General features: G+C 44.5%; 1 protein-coding gene and 1 pseudogene across 1 annotated transcript in view; one reads left to right on the forward strand and one right to left on the reverse strand.

Moving 5' to 3' along the window:
- SLC16A3 (solute carrier family 16 member 3) overlaps positions 1-20,653 on the forward strand; it is a 69,555-nt gene extending 48,902 nt beyond the window's left edge. The window contains exons 3-5 of the mRNA XM_089671118.1: positions 9,508-9,651; positions 14,056-14,835; positions 20,034-20,653. Of these exons, the coding sequence (XP_089527244.1) occupies positions 9,508-9,651; positions 14,056-14,835; positions 20,034-20,326 (1,217 nt within the window). The 3' untranslated portion in view covers positions 20,327-20,653. The remainder of the gene's footprint in view (positions 1-9,507; positions 9,652-14,055; positions 14,836-20,033) is intronic.
- Positions 820-5,436, reverse strand: LOC149474708 (uncharacterized; annotated as a pseudogene).
- Positions 20,654-21,570: the final 917 nt, after the last annotated feature.

The raw sequence follows: 21,570 nt of genomic DNA on the forward strand, positions 1-21,570 counted from the left end.
GCGGGACAGGTAGGGCGGCTACCTGTTTTGAAGGCAGCCGTTTTAAAACGTGCTTTTGCCTACGAGTGCCTCCCTGCCGCATTTTATATGCGGTGGCTGGGCGGCAAGTGGTTAATGAAAATAAACTAGCAGTCTGCACTATTGGGTGTTTCTGTGCTTCCTTTTCCTATTCCTGGGAGACCGTTGACTACTTTATGAGTTGTGTAGAGGAGTATCCTAGATGTGACAATTGCGCGGTCAGGCAACACTGTACCCATATGAATTTTTTTGCATTTTTTGTGAGGGCAGATTTCAATATGTACAGTGCTCAGCATAAATTGGTACACCCCAACAGATTTTTCAGAAAACCTTTAGTTTCCTTTCAGAATCAACATTTTCTATAGGACACTATACTACAAAATACTCACAAATGTGGGACATTGATTGCAAAAACTTTTTCCTAATTTGCACACACAAAAAAAGTATTTTTCCTAACAAATTTATTCAAGACCATGTTACAAAAATGAATAAACCCCAGTGAAAGTCTTACGCTACTTAACAAAGAAAACCTCTTCCCATTTCATGCTGTCAGCAATGGCACCACATGGAGAAAAAATGACCTGAGACAGAAGATAATTTCTTTACACAAGAAAGGTGAAGGCTACAAGAAGATCAGCAAAGACTTACTTATCAGTCAGAATACTATAGCAAAAATTTAACAAAGATGGAACTGCAACCATCTCACAGAGACGTCCAGGCTGTCCACAGAAGTTAACACCTCGACAGGAGTGTCTTCTGATGAGAAATGTTGAAGAAAATTTCCATGGAAGTTCATTGCAGCTAGCTAAAAAAGTAGAAAGCTAAACTGGGATGACTGTTTCCCGTGACACCCGCCTGTGGCGTACACTGCAGAGGAATGGTATGCATGGGTGTCGTCCACGAAGGAAGCCTTTTCTAAAGCCCATGCACAAAAAAGCCCACTTAGGATTTACCAGGGCCAATGCTGAAAAAGAGGAAGACTACTGGGACTCTGTACTCTGGAGTGATGAGACCAAGATATATGTTTTTGGAATTGATGGCTTCAAATCTGTTGTGCGTCGCAAAGGTGAGGAGTACAAAGGAAAATGCATGGTGCCTACAGTGAAACATGGTGGTGGCAATGTCCTTCTGTGGGGATGCGTGAGTGATGCTGGTGTCGTGGAGCTGCATTTCATTGATGTTGTCATGAATTCACAGATGTACTGCTCTATATTGAAAGAGAAGATGCTCCCATCACTCTGTGCCCTCGGTCGTCGTGCACTTTTCCAACATGACAATGATCCAAAACACACATCTAAGGCCACTGTTGCATTTCTGAAGAAGAACCGGGTGAAAGTGATTCAGTGGCCAAGTATGTCTCCTGATCTGAACCCAATTGAACACCTATGGGGAATTCTGAAGAGACAAGCATCACTCGCCATCCAGCATCCAGGCTCTAAAAGAGGAATGGAAAAAGATCGATGTTGCAATATGTCACCAACTTGTTCATTCCGTGCCTAGAAGACTTGGTGCCGTCCTTACAAATCATGGAGGTCATACAGTCTTTTGAGACTGTGCTGAGAGACACAGCAAACCTTCTGACAATGGCACGTATTGATGTGCCATCCTGGAGGAGTTGGACTGCCTGTGTAACCTCTGTAGGGTCCAGGTATGGCCTCATGCTACCAGTAGTGACATTGACCCTAGCCAAATGCAAAACTAGTCAGAAAATGTCAGTGGCCTCCACTTGGAAAACCATTCCTGTTTTGGGGTTGTCTCATTGTTGCCCATCTAGCGCACCTGTTGTTAATTTCATTAACACCAAAACAGTTGGAACTGATTACCAACCACCCCTGCTACTTACCTGACCAGATTAATGTCACAGGAGTTTAATTGACTTGATGCTAGACTTTGTTAATGTCCATTGACAAATGAAAAATGACATCTTATACAGCCTGTCACAAGCAATAGCACAGCAGTTTTTGTTTTTCTTCGCCCTCCCTGTGATGTTCTCCTATTACCTATTGATCCTGCCTGCTGTTTATTATTTTTTACCTCCTTTCACAGGGTGACAACACTGTTTGTTCTGCAGCAAAATAGCACAACAGCGTTGTCGTCCAGTGGACAAAGGTAGTGTCAGGTGGACATAAAGTTTTAAATAGACTTTAAAGATCAACTTCATCCAGTGTTGTGAAAATGAACAGTCAGCAGCTACAAATGCTACAAAAAAAATGTGGTCTTTGGGAGCCAGCTGTAATTTCCTGATATCTCACAGCCGGCTCCCCACATGTGCGAGATCAGGGGAGCAGAGAGGGGGTGGGGGGGTCAGGGGAGGATCGGGGAAGTGGGAGCGGGTACTGACAAAAAAGGGTACTTGCTTCCCCCTACCCCATCCTCCCCCCAAAAAGCGGCAACTTAAGGCTCTTTCACATGGGCGGCCAAGGGGCAGTAAAATCAGGCAGCTGAGCCATGGTTTTACTGCCCCCAAGCTGCCCGCCTGAATGCTAATGTTACATCCTGACAGGACTGTACACATGCCGCAATGCTTTGCAGCCATGGAATTTTTTTCTCAGGATGCAGAGTTTGACAGGTGTCAGCCGCTGCTCTGCCACCCTCTGAAAAACAATCCACTGCTTGTTTGTTTGTCTTTTTTCAACATTATTTGAAGTGTCAGATATGGTCTGTTTATTACAGATTCATTACGCAAATGTCAGAAGCATTCACACAAGTTGGAAAAAATGTCCCATTTTGTTTCTAAGATAAGAGAAGTATGGGCTCTGTAGTGAGAACAAACACAGCGATTGCGCAGTTCTTCTCCTCTGCTATGAGCAGTCACTGGCTCTCTGCTCTGTCCCTCCAGCCAGGGGCGGACTGACAACTCATGGGGCCCCCGGGCAATAGGGGATCATGGGGCCCCTGTGTCCTTGCCCAAACTCAAAAAAGCCTATGAAAAAGGTGGGGCATCTCGAGGGCCCCCTACTGACCCCGGGCCCTCGGGCAGTGCCCGAGTTTCCAAATGGTCAGTCCGCCCCTGCCTCCAGCACTCACTGGAGTGCCGGCCTGTGGAAGGGGAGGGTTGGGCTGGCTCAGGCTCTTGGTGGATCACTGAGAACCTGAGCCAGGTGCTGGTCCAGACTTCTGGGGGGATCCTGTCCATACGGTCAGGATTTTTTGAGAGCCTGGATTGGCTCTTTAGCATGTTGTTGGCTGAGAGTGGGTCACAGGAATGTACAACTAACTGCACCCCTGGAATCCATAGGGGAAGTATAGCCAAAAAAAAACATTTTGGCTGTACTTCTCCTTTAATGCCTGTATCATCAAATCCATCGAGTGGCCGAAATACAGTATAGCTTACTCACGGAGGTAGTTCTGAAAAATATGCAGAATTTGGGGCTCTGGATGGAGCTGACAATACAGACATTAACCAATTCAGTACCGGGCACTTATACCCCCTTCCTGTCCAGGACAATTTTCAGCTTTCAGCGCTGTCGCACTTTGAATGACGGTCATGCAACACTGTACCCATATGACATTTTTATCATTTTTTTCACACAAATAGAACTTTCTTTTGGGGGTATTTAATCACAACCGAGATGTTTATTTTTTGCCAATTAAAACAAAAAACACCTGAAACTTTTGAAAAATAAAACGCACTTTTCTTCATTTTGGTTATAAAATTTAGCAAATAAACAACATTTCTTCATAAACTTAGGTCAAAATGTATTCTGCTACATTTCTTTGGTGAAAATAATAATATTTTTTTTTTTCAAATGTTACTATTATTTTTTTTATTTTTTATTACATTTTTCTTTTTTTTATTATTTTATTTTTCAGCTCACTGGGACCAAAGCAATACAATGTTACCATAGTAACATTGAACTACTCTGGGCAAGTGATCAGGATTTTTTTTTTTAATTATTATTATTTTACTATTATACAGGATTTATATAGCGCCAACAGTTTGCTCAGCGCTGTACATTATAAAGGGAGACAGTACACGAGACAGTACAGTAACAATACGATTCAATACACGAGGGGTTCGAGGGCCCTGCTCCTTGGAGCTTACAATTTTTACACATGATTGCTAATACCAATGTATTTCATTGATATTTGCAATCATTGTTACTAAATGAAACTGATTCATTCGGTCTGTTAATGTGATTAGCTGTGATCAGGGGCGGACTGACCATTTGGAAACTCGGGCACTGCCCGAGGGCCCGGGGTCAGTAGGGGGCCCCATGAGATGCCCCTGATACCTTTTTCATAGGCTTTTTTGAGTTTGGGCAAAGACACGGGGGGCCCCATGATCCCCTATTGCCCGGGGGCCCCATGAGTTGTCAGTCCGCCCCTGGCTGTGATTGGGCAAAAGCTGATCACATGATACAGATGGACTGTGATTGGCCCTTGTGAATGCCTTGACCAGTCACAGCTAACAATATAATTGTATACAACGGATGGCATGACAGGAAGCCATCCATTGTATACAATTGACATGTGACATGTGAAAGGACCATGCTGGTTTAAAGGGATGCCAGGGTGTGTGTTCTTTTACTCAAGCTTTTCATCACTTACGCTCGCTGCATCTGAATGTGTGACATTGAAGGTAAATCTAAAAGATATTGGGCAGAAATTGGACATAAAATTGTATAGTGTATGGCCAGCCTTATGCACGCCATAGACGGCTCGAAAACCGGACGTTTTTTTGTTCGATAAACGAAACATCGGTCGTTTGTTAAACCGACGTAACCACCAATTATTACCAAGTCATAAAGTTCACCCCATATAACAGGCAAAACTTCTGTTCCTTCCAAGTCACAGCTCATGCGCATATTTTTTTTGTAAAAACGATCGTGCGATTTGACCATCATTGATGCGAAAATCGGTCGTTTTTTGCACAAATTTTCCAACATGACTGATAATCCAAAAGTGGAAAAAACCACGAAAACCGGCCAACGAATTAACCCACTAACAGTGCGAAAATCAGCCGATTAATCTTTCTGGCGAAAAATCGTCCGATTTTCGCACCGTCTATGGCCGGCCTTACTGAGAATGCACAACTTCCATTCACACTTTTTTTTTCTTGTAGCACCTGTATAAAATTACAATTATCATCCCAGCATGGCTTGGTTTGTTTTCTCTAAAGTTCCCATCGTAATAGAAGTCTCCCATTTACAGTATGTGACCATGGTGGGTGTACTCTCTGGAGCCGCTTATCTGGGGAGTATAAATCGGCTCCTCTAGTAATCCATCAGCATCGGGATTAACCCGTTCATAAAAAGCCAGACACTTAGCCCGTGGTTGCCAGCGTTCTCTAAAAACAGCTGGATTGTCTTTGTTTTTTGTTTTTTTGTAAGGAAAGTGAAATTATTATTTTTTTTTTCAAACAGTCCTTTAACACCGTGCTGCCCATACAACTTACTGCAACGCAAAGATGTACATTTTACACACATTTTCATACGCATTGCATTGTTTTTATGTGTCGTCTGCATTTTCATGCCATCCGTTGTGAAGTGACGGGCCCCTTGGAAGAGTCACAATAGTGAAAATAAAAAGTTGGTTCTATTAACCACTTCCAGTCCGGACACTTTTACCCCCTTCCTGTCCAGGCCAATTTTCAGCTTTCAGCGCTGTCACACTTTGAATGACAATTGCGCGGTCATGCTACATTGTACCCATATTAATTTTTTAGCAATTTTTTTTGAGACAGATAAAGCTTTATTTTGGTGATTTTTATTCACCACTGGGATTTTTATTTTTTTTGGTATATAAATAAAAAAGCCCCAAACTTTTTTTAAAAAGTGTTTTTCTTGTTTGCAAATAAATATTTCATCATAAATTTTGGACAAAATTTATTTGGTTATCTTTTTAGTAAAAAAACAAAATAACCCGAATTAGTTTCTAATCAAAAATTATAATTGTTTTAAAAAAATGTTTACATTTTAATTTTTTTTATATGAATTTTTATGGGGTTTTTTTACATACTGTCATCCTAGCACTACAGTGTCACCATGGTGACATTGTACTGCTTGTGGGGGGTGATGAAGATTTTTTTTTTTTTTTTACACTGATTGCTTTTACACCCATAAAGGCTGTAAAAGCAATCATTTCTCCTTTTCTCTGACTGCATTCTTGCAGCCATTGAAAAACACTGTGTGAGCTGTGATTGGTCACAGCTTGTCACATGGTACAAGGCTGTTGTGAATAGCCCTGTACCATGTGATCTCTGTGATCATTCACAGATTTCACACGTAGTAAGGAATGATGTCAGAAGTGAGATCTTGCTTACTCCTCTGCATGTGATCACTGATTGGCCAATCACTGATCACATGATCGGGACCTCGCACAGAGATCCCGTATGACGATCCGGTGGATGGGAGGTGGTTAATTTCAGTTGTATTTACATCATGTATATTGTGTTAAAATGCAGCCAGGTTGCATTTTAACTCAACATACTGCAAGACCTAGTTACAATAGAGGGGTGGATCGCTAAATGTCAGATAAGGTTTAACCCTCTCGCTGTCAGAGCCATTTATGCATTTTTTGCACACAAAAAAAAAATAATTTTAGGCCCAAAGATTACACAAAATCCTAATATATCAAACATGATATATTTTCTGAAAGCAGACACCCTAGAGCATTGTTTTTCAACTTTTTTTCAGTCAAGGCACGCTTTAAAATTATGGACAGTCCCGAGACACCCTTTAAAATTATGGACAGTCCTGAGGCACCCCATTCTGAAATGTGAAAAACTATTCTAATATATAATACAACACAGCAACACCCACACATGTAGGACACCCAAAATTAGAGGTGATTTATTCTTCCAAAGCCATTACACTTTTGCACACTGGTACTGACTAGTATTCCAATGTTTCCCTTCTCCCTCAGTTTTTCTCCATCACTGAGCTAATGTGACCCCAGCACTAATGGAGAGGGGCGGGGGAGGGGCAAACTAGGATGCTCTGCAGGCAGCTGACATCCTCCTTTTCAACTGATGATGTCATTGGTTGTCAGGATGCTGGGAGCTAGAAAGTCGTAATGGTGCACAATGAAAACCTGTGGCTTTGTGTAACTAAAAGGAAGGCTTCTTCCATCTGCTGGCTGTATACAAGTTTGGGGCAATTTTTAGATGTTTTGCCAAGGCACCCCTGAAAAAACCTCAAGGCACCCCGGGGTGCCTTGGCACCCTGGTTGAGAAAGGCTGCCCTAGAGCAGCCTTTCTCAACCAGGGTGACCAGGCACCTGTAGGTTTCTTCAGTGGTGCCTTGAGGTTTCTTCAGGGGTGCCTTGGCAAAATGTCTAAAAATTGCCCCAAACTTGCATACAAGCCAGCGGGTGGAACAAGTCTACCTTTTAGTTACACAAAACCACAGGATTTCATTGTGCACCATTACAACCTTCTAGCCGCCGGCGTCCTGACAACCAATGACATCATCAGTTGATATGGAGGATGTTGGTTGCCTGCACTGCATCCTAGTTTGCCCCTCCCCCGCCCCTCTCCATTAGTGCTCAGTGATGTAACATATGTACACTACATTGTGGTGTGAACAAAGGGTGTTTTCTATGTGCCCTAACAGTGACCTACATTAATCCAGTGCACAAAAACACAGGTCACTGCAGGTGTGTGAATGAGCCTGAAGTCTACATGTATACTAAATAATGGGGTTTTGTTTCTTCAATTATTTCTATAAAAAATGTCAAAACAAAGCAGTCAATCCTTGATGTAATGTGGAACGACACTCATGTTTGGGAGCATCCTGTGTTTAATGCAGATAGGAGAAAGGGGAGGTGCTTAGGAGAGAGGCGGAAGGGGGTGTGTCCTTAGGAGGGGAGTGTTCTTAGGAGAAAGAAAGGGGGGTTGTCCTTAGAGAGAAAAAAGGGTGTGTCCCTAGGAAGGAGGAAGCAAGGTGTATCTCTAGGAAGGAGGAAGCAGGGTGTGTCCCTAGGAAGGAGGAAGCAGGGTGTGTCCCTAGGAAGGAGGAAGCAGGGTGTGTCCCTAGGAAGGCAGAAGCAGGGTGTGACCCTAGGAAGGAGGAAGCAGGGTGTGTCCCTAGGAAGGAGGAAGCAGGGTGTGTCCCTAGGAAGGCAGAAGCAGGGTGTGACCCTAGGAAGGAGGAAGCAGGGTGTGTCCCTAGGAAGGAGGAAGCAGGGTGTGTCCCTAGGTAGGAGGAAGCAGGGTGCGTCTCTAGGAAGGAGGAAGCAGGGTGTGTCCTTAGAAGAGAAAAAGAAGGTTGTGTCCCTAGGAGGAAGAAGGCAGGGTGTGTTCCTAGGAGAACGGAAGAAGGCTGTGTCCTTAGAAGAGAGAAAGAAGGGTGTGTCTCTAGGATGAAGGAGGCTGGGTGTATCCCTAGGAGAGAGGAAGAAGGGTGTGTCTCTAGGATGAAGGAGGCTGGGTGTATCCCTAGGAGAGAGGAAGAAGGGTGTGTCTCTAGGATGGAGGAGGCTGGGTGTATCCCTAGGAGAGAGGAAGAAGGGTGTGTCTCTAGGATGGAGGAGGCTGGGGGGATCCCTAGGAGAGAGGAAGAAGGGTGTGTCCCTAGGATGAAGGAGGCTGGGTGTATCCCTAGGAGAGAGGAAGAAGGGTGTGTCTCTAGGATGGAGGAGGCTGGGGGGATCCCTAGGAGAGAGGAAGAAGGGTGTGTCTCTAGGATGGAGGAGGCTGGGTGTATCCCTAGGAGAGAGAAAGAAGGGTGTGTCCCTAGGATGGAGGAGGCTGGGTGTATCCCTAAGAGAGAGGAAGAAGGGTGTGTCTCTAGGAGGAAAGAGGCGGGGCATGTTCGTAGGAGGAAGAAAGCAGAATGTGTCCTTAGAAGAGAGAAAGAAGGGTGTGTCCCTAGGAGGGAGGAGGCGGGGTGTGTTCCCAGGAGAAAGGCAGTGGCGTTGGTCCTTAGAAGAGAGAAAGAAGGGTGTGTCCCTAGGAGGGAGGAGGCGGGGTGTGTTCCCAGGAGAAAGGAAGTGGATTGCATCTTTAGGATAGAGGAAGAAAGGTGTGTCTCTAGGAGAGAGGAGGGGGGCTTGTCCCAAGGAGAGAAGGGGTATGCCAATAGCAGAGAGGGGTGTGTCCCTAGGAGATAGAAGGAGTGTTGTATTCCAGGGAAAAAGTAGGAGGGGCATATCCTTTGGAGAGGTGAAGGATGTGTCCCCAAAGGAGAGGTGGATTGGCATATCCTCAGGAAAGGGGAGGGGTTTGTCTATAGCAGGGCGGAGTGTGTCCCTAGGGGAGAGAAGTAGGGGTGTGTCTTTTGGTGGAGGGAGACACACTGTGAGGCTGTTGTAAGCTGCACTGTGCGTATCTCAGGACTATTCCAGGAGCCCTTTGTTTGTACACAGGGGTGTGTTATGTGCACAATATAAGACTGCTGTATTATTAACATAGAATGAAGAAGGGAAAGCCAGACAAACCACAGTGTGGTGATGGATTCTATAATGGGGGATAATGGCACTCGGGAAGAGGGGAATCTTTTAAGATCTTCCATCTCATCAGCCTAACCTTTGTTCCTTCCCTCCCAGGTCCCCTGTGCAGCATCTGTGTAAACCGCTTTGGGTGCCGGCCGGTCATGATGGTTGGCGGTCTGTTTGCCTCACTCGGGATGGTGTGTGCATCATTCTGTAAGAGTATCCTCACCATATACCTCACTGCTGGAGTCATCACAGGTGAGCAACAGCCAGGAACTGTCTATCACATGACCTCACCCTACAACCTACCTCCAGCCATTGTTCTTATAGATTTTGGAAGTGTCTCAGTTTTTAGTACTATTAAGAATATTTTCCTAACCAACATTATAAATTTGAGCTCCAAAAAAAAAAGATTACAGTTCTTAAGGTATATATACACTATATTGCCAAAAGTATTGGTCGGCCTGCCTTTACACACACATGAACTTTAATGGCATCCCAATCTTAGTCCGTAGGGTTCAATATTGAGTTGGCCCCGCCCTTTGCAGCTATAACAGCTTCAACTATTCTGGGAAGGCCGTCCACAAGGTTTAGGAGGGTGTCTATGGGAAGGTTGGACCATTCTTCCAGAAGCACATTTGTCAGGTCAGGCACTGATGTCGGGGGAGGAGGCCTGGCTCGTAGTCTCCACTCTAATTCATCCCAAAGGTGTTCTATGGGGTTGAGGTCAGGACTCTGTGCAGGCCAGTCAAGTTCCTCCACCCCAAAATTGCTCATCCATGTCTTTATGGACCTTGCTTTGTGCACTGGTGTGCAGTCATGTTGGAACAGGAAGGGGCCATCCCCAAACTCTTCCCACAAAGTTGGGAGCATGAAATTGTCCAAAATGTCTTGGTATGCTGACGCCTTAAGAGTTCCCTTCACTGGGACTAAGGGGCCAAGCCCAACCCCTGAAAAACAACCCCACACCATAATCCCCCCTCCACCAAACTTTACACTTGGAACAATGCAGTCAGGCAAGAACCGTTCTCCTGGCAACTGCAAACCCAGACATGTCCATGGGACTGCCAGACAGAGAAGTGCGATTCTTCACTCCAGAGAAAATATCTCCACTGCTCTAGAGTCCAGTGGTGGCGTGCTTTACACCACTACATCCGGTGCTTTGCATTGCACTTGGTGATGTAAGGCTTGGATGCAGCTGCTCGGCCATGGAAACCCATTCCATGAAGCTCTCTATGCACTGTTGTTGTGCTAATCTGAAGGCCACATCAAGTTTGGAGGTCTTTAGCTATTGACTCTGCAGACAGTTGGTGACTTCTGCGCACTGTGCACTTCAGCATGCGCTGACCCCGCTCTGTCATGTGACGTGGCCTACCACTTGGTGGCTGAGTTGCTGTTGTTCCCAGTTGCTTCCACTTTGTTATAATCCCACTAACAGTTGAGCGTGGAATATTTAGTAGCCAGGAAATGTCACGGATGGACTTATTGCACAGGTGACAACCTATCACGGGACCACGCTTGGAGTCACTGAGCTCCTGAGAGCGACCCATTCTTTCACAAATGTTTGTAGAAGCAGTCTGCATGCCTAGGGGATGATTTTATACACCTGTGGCCATGGAGGGGATTGGAACACCTGAATCACATGATTTGGAGGGCTGGCCCTATACTTTTGGCAATATAGTGTGTGTGTGTATATATGTATTTTTTAAATGCAAGCAGTGTAAGTATTGAATTTGACTTGGTATCAGCCTGTTGTAGTCCCTGTATAGCAGAGCTCAGATTGGGGGGTGGGGCAGAAGCAGCACAGGGAGCCAACCAGTTTTGCTGTAGTGCAAAGGGCATGCTGATAGGAAGAGAGAGCAAAGTGACAGATGAGCCCATCAGCCTGTTGCTTCTCCTTCACTGTCCAGTTACAGGTCTGGGGAGGGACACATCCTGTATGTGTTACTGAACTGCAGCACTGGAAAATGTGGTCTCCTTCCCTAGTACTGAGCTCTGTAAATAAAAAGTTTTTTTTTCCTATAGAGCAGGGGTCTCCAAAGGGCCAGTGTATTTTTCTTTAGACTTCAGGGGGCCAGTGGCAATAGACAATGTCTTGCTTCAGCGATACTAAACGATGCCAGGTTGTTGGTGTCATTGAAAGGAATAGTGTGCTATTGTTGGTGTATAGGGGAGGCATCATTCCCCATTGTTTGTTTGTGTCAGTGGGAGGAAAGTACCCCATTGTTGGTATCAGTGGGAGGAATAGTGCCCCATTGTTGGTATCAGTGGGAGGAATAGTGCTACATCGTTGGTGTTAGTGGGAAGAATAGTGCCCCATTGCTGGTGTCAGTGAAATTAATTGTGTCCCATTGTTGGTGTCATTGGGAGGTATAGTGCCCCATCATGGGTGTCAGTGGGAGGAATAGTGCCCCATCATTGGTGTCAGTAGAGGAATAGTGCCCCATCATTGGTGTAAGTGGAGGAATAGTGCCCCATTGTTGGTGTCAGTGGGAAAAATAGTGCCCTGTTGTTGGCATCAGTGGGAGGAATAGTGTCCCGTTGTTGGTGTCAGTGGGAGGAATGGTGCCCCATCATTGGTATCAGTGGGAGGAATTGTGTCCCGTTGTTGGTGTCAGTGGGAGGAGTAGTGCCCCGTTGTTGGTATCAGTGGGGGGAATAGTGCCCAGTTGTTGATGTCATTGGGAGGAATAGTGCTGCATTGTTGGTGTCAGTGGGAAGAATAGTGCCCCATCCCTGGTATACCCCATCATTGGTGTCAGTGGGAAGAATAGTGCCCCAAGGGATGGATAAAGGCATGCAAAGGGCCATATCCAACCCTTGGGCCACAGTTTGGAGACCACTGCTATAGAAGGGTCTGGATACCATGTACAAGTGAGCCAAGAGCTCCACCTACTGACTAAAAATGGGAACACATGATTTAAATGGAATAGATTATATATACTAGATTTAAGAAAAAATATGTTTTTCAGATGTATTTATTCCTGAATTGAAAACCACGATACATTATTTTAACTGGCTCTACATGTAAGTAGAGTATAACCGCTAATAGGAAGCTAGATTGTGGGGGAGTAGGAGAGAGTTAAAGCCACTGTCTGTTGTTTTGCCATCAGAGTCTCCTTAGAGAGATTTACCAAACTCTCTCTTCTCAGAAGCTTTTAAACAAATATTTCTATCTTTTTCCTATAAATATTTAAGCCCCCATTCACACTTCAGGATTTGGAATCACGGGCAGAATCATCGCTAGTCTGCCCTCGTTTCTAAATTGCGTGGCAATCCCTGCAATATGTGCAGTGCAATGCATTATCCTTTAATGGCACCCCAAACGCTATGCAATTCTGTTGCAATTATTGCACGGCAGGATTACTGGGCAACTGCTGCAAATCGCTCCTACAAAAAATTGCAAAAAAGAGCAGGAGCTTCTTTTGGGAGACCAACGTGCATAGGGCAAGCCCATTCAAGTGAATAGACAGCCCTATGCGTGGCACACAGACTTGCGTGAGAATCACGTTTTGAAAATTGCGTAGCAAGGAAGCTTGTTCCCACCACGTAGTATGTGAACAGGACCTAAAGTATTTATTTTATCACATTAAAATATTTCATGAAACTAGTACAGGTCCTGTGTTCACATGACTGTAATCAGAGCATCAAAAAGGACACATAGTCGGCGCTGAACAGGTCCAGCCCAGGGGCGGACTGACCATTTGGAAACTCGGGCACTGCCCGAGGGCCCGGGGTCAGTAGGGGGCCCCATGAGATGCCCCTGGTACCTTGTTCATAGGCTTTTTTGAGTTTGGGCAAGGACACAGGGGCCCCATGATCCCCTATTGCCCGGGGGCCCCATGAGTTGTCAGTCCGCCCCTGGTCCAGCCTACACCCTGGTAGCTGATTGACTCTGCAAACCAAAGGCTGTAAGATAAGTCCATCACTCAATACAACAGATAATAGGAACAATCTCCCCGAGTGGATCTCAGGACATCTGTGCTGGTAAAGTATCATACAGTCCCAGCTAGCGATATCTTGGGGATGAGATGGGACAGCTTGCAGCGCGATGTGTAGTATGCATACAGCGGGTCAGGAGAGCCAGCTTGCACTATGGCTTCTCAGCAGGGGATAGCACATGGAGGGAGGACGTGATCCCTTCCACCTTTACCAGCACAATTGTCCTGAGATCCCCTTGGTGAGATTGTTCCTATTATCTGTTGCATTGAGTGATGGACTTATCTTACAGTCTATGGAGTGCAGAGTCAATCAGCTACCAGGGTGTAGGCTGGACCTGTTCAGCACCGACTATGTGTCCTTAATGTATGGGATGTGCACTGTTATGCTCATTGTTTACATCCAATAAACATATCCTGTTCATTAGCCATTGAGGTGCTGTATCCTTTTTTTCTTTGGGGGTTTATGTAGTGACCTTCTTCTGGATGTTGTGTAGGGGGTACGACGTGAGCTGGTGTACCACTCCCAGAACAGGCTGGGCAGCCGTTGGGTTTTTTGTATAGTTAGGAACACCAGATATTTCACACAAAGGAAACAAAACAAAGAGAACAGGATACCTATTCATACAAATACATGGTACAGCAGGCACATGACAGGAATAGGAAATGTTGTGTTTACATATTCTGTAACATATATGTCTGCTTTTCCTTTTCCCCCCCTCAGGTTTGGGCCTGGCTTTGAATTTCCAGCCTTCACTGATCATGTTAAACAGATACTTTGACAAACGTCGTCCATTGGCCAATGGTCTTGCTGCAGCTGGAAGCCCCGTCTTTCTTTGTTGCTTGTCCCCATTGGGGCAGATCCTCCAGTATGAGTTTGGCTGGCGTGGTGGCTTTCTTATCCTCGGGGGTCTTCTTCTGAACTGCTGTGTATGCGGTGCGCTAATGAGACCTCTGGAACCACCAAAGAAAGAGAAGGAGAAAGAGGAAGAGGAGAGCAAAGAAGTCAAAAACACACCACCAAAAAAGCTTTTGGACTTCACGGTGTTCAAAGACCGGGGCTTTGTCATCTACACACTTGCTGCCTCCATTATGGTTTTGGGGCTTTTTGTGCCACCTGTTTTTGTGGTCAGCTATGCAAAAGACCTTGGCGTGCAAGACACAAAGGCAGCGTTCCTCCTCACCATCCTTGGATTTATTGATATATTTGCTAGACCTACCTGTGGTGTTATTGCGGGTCTAAAATGGGTGCGACCACGTTGTGTCTATCTCTTTGGCTTTGCGATGATCTTTAATGGTTTTACTGATTTGATGGGCTCTATGTCTGATAACTACGGGGGCTTGGTGGTCTTCTGCATCTTCTTTGGAATCTCCTATGGGATGGTTGGTGCTCTGCAGTTTGAAGTCCTCATGGCCATTGTCGGCACGCAAAAGTTCTCCAGCGCTATTGGCTTGGTGCTCCTAGCAGAGGCTGTAGCAGTTCTCATTGGACCTCCCTCAGCAGGTAAACATTCAATGATTTACAGTTTTCAGCAAGCTGTGGTGGCGGGTATTTTGTTTTTCATTCAAATTAGGGATGCACCGATACTCTTTTTTGAGCAGTGACACTTTTGATCAAGAACTCACCGATACCGAGTACCAATACTTTGCGGTGCAATTTGTGTGTGTACAAAATGTATGCAATTTGAATAGCGTACAATTTGAACAGGATTCCTGTCCAAATCGTATGCACTTTCCCCACTGCTCCTGTATGAACCCAAGCTTGTCATATCCTGAGTTCACACAAGAGTTGTGCAGGAAACCTCCTTGCACTGTTCCCATGCTGTGCCATCCCAGTATTGGCTAGACTGCTTCTGATTGGTCAACACTGTGTACTCCCTGCATAGAGAGAAGAGAAAACCGCAGGGATTTCAAATCCCCAGACCTGTGAATTGGCTTTTCCTTGTGTGACTGCATGGGTCGGGTACAGGGAGGTTTCCCACAACGCTCCTGTGTGGGTTCAGATAGGAACAGTGAGGAAACCTCATGCGATTTGGACAGGAATTGCACTGCATTCCTGTTCAAATCACATGCTATTCTTTGCTTTGTAATTTGTGATCCTATATTTTGCAAAGCATCCGTTTCGGGTATCAGGAGCATTTTCACGAGTACTCATGAAAATACTTGGTGCATCCCTAACTCAAATACTAAATATTAATAGCTAGAAGCATCTCCCCGTACTTTTCTGAAAATGAATCTGAAAATGATTGCCCTCCTGTAACAACATCAATTACATGCAGCAGCTTGTGCTACGTCTATAAAAACATAACATTTGGTTTATTAAAGTGGAGTTCCACCTGATAAAAAAATAAATAAAAGTCAGCAGCTGCAAAAACTGTAGCTGCTGACTTGCAAAATACAGCCACTTCCCTGTCCCTCGATCCAGCGGTGTGCTCACCACGGCCGTCTTCTCTCCCTGGTGCCGGCATCTTCAGTATGGGCACCCGACTGCGACAGCTTGCGGCTTCACAGCTGGGTGCCCACTGAGCATGCGCGAGAAACGCGTCAATTTGTGAATGGCCCCGTAGTCTTCCGGGACCTGTCACGTGTCCCAGAAGACTACGGGAAGGGAGGGGGGAGCAAAACGTCCGCTTCCGATCGCCTAGGCGATCGCAGTGGGAGTGGGTACCTGTCAAATTCGGGTACCCGCTCCCAAAAGGTGCCAATCCTTAATGGAAAGCGGGGGACAAAGGCTTAAAATGGAACTTCCCCTTTTGGGTGGAGCTCCGCTTTAAGTATCTCTGATACCCACAAGTCGCACATTTCCGTATTTGCTTGGCTAGAGGTTCTGCATTGACCTCTGCACTTTCTGAGCTACGTCTTCTCCATCTTGGCATGAGTGGCAAACTCAATGTAGTTCTTCAACTTGAAAATTTGGGGGGCTAAGCTGGCACTTTTACTTGAGACAGAGGCCATTTGATTTCCAAGTAAGGAGAAGTAGCTATTGTTTGACCATAAATTCAATAATAACTTAATGATTTTCTATACTTATCGGGAAACCAATGATTGGAAAAGTATTGAGGTAGAGTGGGGCCCTAGGGAAGGTAGCAGCTTTGGGGTCTCTATCTCTGTAATTGACATTAAAAAGGATTGTAATAGACACAGAGAAGTTGATTCATTTATATTGTCTGTAGCATCAGTCGGCCTCATTTGTCACAAATGGTCTTCAAATACAACCTTGATGGGCAAGTGCACAGCTTTCACCAATTGTGCTATCCTCCTGGCCTAATGTAGGAGCAATAGGATCATAGCTGGGCCTTTTAGACATCCACAATCAAGAGAACCTGTCACCAAAAATCATCACATAGGGGACAAAGTCCCCTATGTGACGAAAAAAAAATTAAGTAAAAAAATTAAAGTTACACTCAAGCACATACCACCTCCCCCCAAAAAAAATTGAGGCCTCCCCATATCAAATATACACATGTACAAACGTAAAAGCACGTGCTGGGGCATCTACACCTGAAAACGTTGAGTGTGATACACATGTCACATATCACCGCACACGCCAGAATGAGAGCAATAATTCTAGCACCAGATCTCCTCCGTACACTATACTGATGACCTATAAGGGCCTTTAAAAGTGTCACTTATAGAAAATATAGGGTACTGAAGTTCGTCGCCATTTCACGAGCGCGCACAAATTTAAGGTTTGACACGTTGGATATCTATTTACTCGTTGCAACCTCATCTTTTATATTTTACAAAAAAATAGGGTAATTTATTACTTTTTTTTGCTCTTACAATTAACTTACTTGTACTTTTTACTGAAATTTTGCAATAATATCCTGCGACATAAAAGATTGGAACTACCACTATTTTATTCTCTAGGGTCTCTGCTTTCAGAAAATATACAATGTTTGGGGGTTTTATGTAATCTTCAAAATGATTTTTTAAACGTGTGCAAAAATCGCAAAACCGGCTCTGGCAGCAAAAGGGATAAAGGATAAGCCGGACACTCCCCTTTCCTGAGGAGCAGCCAATCGGTGCTCATTACACTGCAAGGCCTCTCCCCTCCTTACTAGTCCCCATGGGCAGGGCTGGAGACAGGTGGGAGGAGGAGATAAACAGCGCAATGTTAAAAATATTAAACGTTTAAGTCACCATAAAGCCGCTTTTGTTTTTAAAAGCCCCAGACCTTCCTAAAAGCACCTCAGATTTAAATACGGTTTTGGTTAAAATGTATTTATTTTTTATCAGGACAAGTAGCTTGTCATGGGGGACAAGTATATTGGGACCTCGATTTAGTCCCTGGGCAAGTAGTTGTTTCAAAAATTTCCACACCCCTGCTGATGGGAAAACTTCTAGGACATTGCTAAAAAATTCCTGTTACCCTCACCATCACAGGAGCGAGCTCTCAAATGCTGATCTTAGAGCTACTTCATCAGGGAGGAGAAAACATGGGTAAGGGGGTTAGAATGATAAAGCTGAACAATAACATTTGGGCTTCTCTTAGCAATGTTGTTAACAGGGGCAGATTGACCATTTGGAAACTCGGGCACTGCCCGAGGCCCTGGGGTCAGTAGGGGGCCCCATGAGATGCCCCTGGTACCTTTTTCATAGGCTTTTTTGAGTTTGGGCAAGGACACAGGGGCCCCATGATCCCCTATTGCCCGGGGGCCCCATGAGTTGTCAGTCGCCACTGGTTGTTAACAATGTCTGAGGAGTTTTCCCGTCAGGCTTCATGACGGGAAACGGCCTACACCTATAGCAAGGGCAGTATTCAACTTAGGTCAAAGCTGCACAGTTTGTTTTTATCTACAGATGTCCCTTATCTGCATAGACAGGTTTTTTTTTTTGTTTTTTTTTTAGCAAAGGTGACTTATGCCATTAACCACTTCCCCACCGGCCGTTGCATATAAACGGCCGGACGGTGGCAGTGCAGGGTCGGGTGGCCGTTTATAAACGGCCTCCCCGCATCCTGCTTGTGTGCGCTCCCTGGGAGCGCGCAGCACCGCGATCCGGTGCCCGCTGTGTCCTCCGGATACAGTGAAACACCGATCGTCGGACGGGACCTCTGTACGAGGTCCCGATCATGTGATCACTGATTGGCCAATCAGTGATCACATGCAAAGTAGTAAGTAAGATGTCACTTGTGACATCATTGCTTACTACGTGTGAAATCTGTGAATGATCACAGAGGTCACATGGTACAAGGCTATTCACAACAGCCTTGCACCATGTGACAAGCTGTGACCAATCACAGCTCACTCAGTACTTCTCAATGGCTGCAAGAATGCAGACAGAGAGAAAGAGAAATGATTGCTTTTACAGCCTATATGGGTGTAAAAGCAATGTGTAAAAAAAAATCTTCATCACCCTGGTGACACTGTACTGCTAGGGTGACAGTATGTAAAAAAAAAAATAAAATAAAAAATGATATAAAAAAATAAAATAAAAATGTAAAAAAAAATGTTTAAAAATTATAATTTTTGGTTATAAACTAATTTGTATTTTTTTTTTTACTAAAAAGATAACAGAATAAATTTTGGCCAAGATTTATGATGAAATATTATTTATTTGCAAAATTTTATAAAAAAAACACTTTTTTTCAAAATTTTTGGACTTTTTCATTTACATAGAAAAAAAAAAAATCCCAGCGGTGAATAAATACCACCAAAATAAAGCTTTATCTGTCTCAAAAAAATGGTAAAAAATTCATTTGGGTACAGTGTTGCATGACCGCGCAATTGTCATTCAAAGTGTGATAGCGCTGAAAGCTGAAAATTGCCCTGGTCAGGAAGGGGGTAAAAGTGTCCGGACTTGAAGTGGTTAAAGAGAAAAGTATAGTTTGCGTATACAGGCGTACCTCGGTTTATGAATTATTTTTGCAATACGAACGGATTACATTGGTTTTCAATGCATTTACTAATTGTTTTTTAATCATGTCCCTGTACAGTACTATGCCTTTATAAAGAGTTTTGAACAGTTAAGACTTTTTTTTACTTTTTTCTGACCTCTGGAACGGATTAATTGCTTTTCAATGCATTTACAAATGAATTTTTTATCATGTCCCTGTACAGTAATTATGCCTTTAAAGTGCACTTTATAAAGAGTTTTGAACAGATAAAAGACTTTTTTTTTCTTACCTTTTTCTGACCTCCAGAACGGATTAATTGGTTTTCAATGCATTCCTATGGGAAACCACTTTCGGTTTACAAAGTTTTCACAATATGAAAAGTCCCGCTGAACGCATTAAATTCGTAAACCGAGGTATGCCTGTATATATTTTTATATTTTATTAACCCCAGGACAAAAAACAAAACAGTCACCTTATACACGGCCAGGGGTGGACTGACCATTTGGAAACATGGGCACTGCCAGAGGTCCCGGGGTCAGTAGGGGGTCCCATGAGATGCCCCTGGTACCTTTTTCATAGGTTTTTTTGAGTTTGGGCAAGGACACAGGGGCCCCATGATCCCCTATTGCCCGGGGGCCCCATGAGTTGTCAGTCCGCCCCTGTACACGGCATACCCATGGGATTGCATGGTGATCTGGCACAGTATGAAGGGAAGATAGGCCAGACTATGTCTGAGGAAAGATTGCTGGACTCAGTGGGAGAGAGGTTTTGTGTCGTAAGTATAATTCTAGGCAGGGGGTGAAGTTGTGAAGAGATGAACATCTAAGCAAGAAACATTAATATTTTTTTCTTTTTCATTGTAGGAAAGATTTTGGATGCCACCCACAGATACATGTTTGTGTTCATCATCGCCGGTGTCGAAGTGGTCACATCAGCCTTAGTCCTGACTATCGGCAATTTCTTCTGCATCAAGAAAAAACCTGAAGACCCACATTGCAAAGAAGAGGTTGCAGAAATTGGAGAACTCAATAAACCTGAAGACAAGGCACCCGAGGGTGACGACGAGAAGCCGCAGCTGGCCGAAGCAGAACAGTTTTTGAAAGAAGATGATAAACAGAACGGCGAAGTGGTGACAAATCCCGAGACGTGTGTGTGAAGAACAAAGAGACATTTAGTAAATTATATTTCTAGGATTAGTGTTAGGGCTGTGCCAATTATCTATCACCTTCCAGTTATTCAGGAGCCAAGCATATATGCATAACACTGAAGGGCAAAAAAGTCTCTCGCTCTTCTGTGATTAAATGGTCCTTATTCTTCAACATGGATGTACGTTACCTGTCAAGGCTTTGGCACGTGTTTGGGTTGACACATTTTAGATTGTAATTTTTTATCTTTTTTTTATCTGTTGTAAATTCTTACAGTCCTGATTGTTATATATATTGTTTTATTTATGAACTTTATAAACGGTTTTTTGTTTCTTTTATTGATTTTGGCTGTATTTGCTATTGCACTGAAAAACTATTAAATTATATGTATATATATAAACACATAATTTTTTTAAAGAAGGTGTTTCATGGGCTATTATGTCCATACTGAAGGTTTTTTTTTTTTTTTTTTTTGTCACCATTTTACCGACACAATTATATTTTGAAGAGTAAGCATCCTAAATTGTTTTTTAAAGTATATAATTTTTGAAGTAACAGTGAAGTGGCGAATGGGCGACCAGATATGATTATTACACAGGCCAGAGTACTTGGTGTCATTCTGGACTCCAACCTATCCTTCCAGCCCCAAGTCCAATCTTTAACAAACTTGTGCAGACTCCACCTCCGCAACATCGCCAAAATCCGCACGTTCCTAACCCCAGAAACCACTAAACAGCTCATCCACTCCCTCATCATATCACGACTCGACTACTGCAACTCCCTCCTCACTGGCCTGCCTCCCCGCTGGCTATCCCCGCTTCAGTCGATCCTGAATACGGCTACCAGACTCATTCACCTTTCCAACCGCTCCGTTTCCGCCACCCCCCTCTGCCAATCCCTCCACTGGCTTCCGATAGCGCAACGGATCAAATTCAAAATGATAACACTGACGTACAAAGCCGTCCACCATACTGCCCCGGACTACATCACTGACCTAATATCCAAGTACCGCCCAACACGCACACTCCGCTCCTCACAAGACCTCCTTCTCTCTAGTTCCCTGGTCTCCTCCTCCCATGCCCGCCTCCAGGACTTCTCCAGGGTGTCACCCATCCTCTGGAACTCCCTGCCCCAACCCATCAGATTATCACCTACTCTCCTCTCCTTTAGGCGCACCCTGAAAACCCATCTCTTCAGGGAAGCCTACCCCACCCCCTGCTAACTTGCCGACCTCCTCCACTCTTCCTACCACTCC

Source organism: Staurois parvus, unplaced genomic scaffold (assembly GCF_062004578.1).
Source record: "Staurois parvus isolate SC_StPar_1 unplaced genomic scaffold, SC_StPar_1.0 ptg000003l, whole genome shotgun sequence".
Taxonomy (NCBI): domain Eukaryota; kingdom Metazoa; phylum Chordata; class Amphibia; order Anura; family Ranidae; genus Staurois; species Staurois parvus.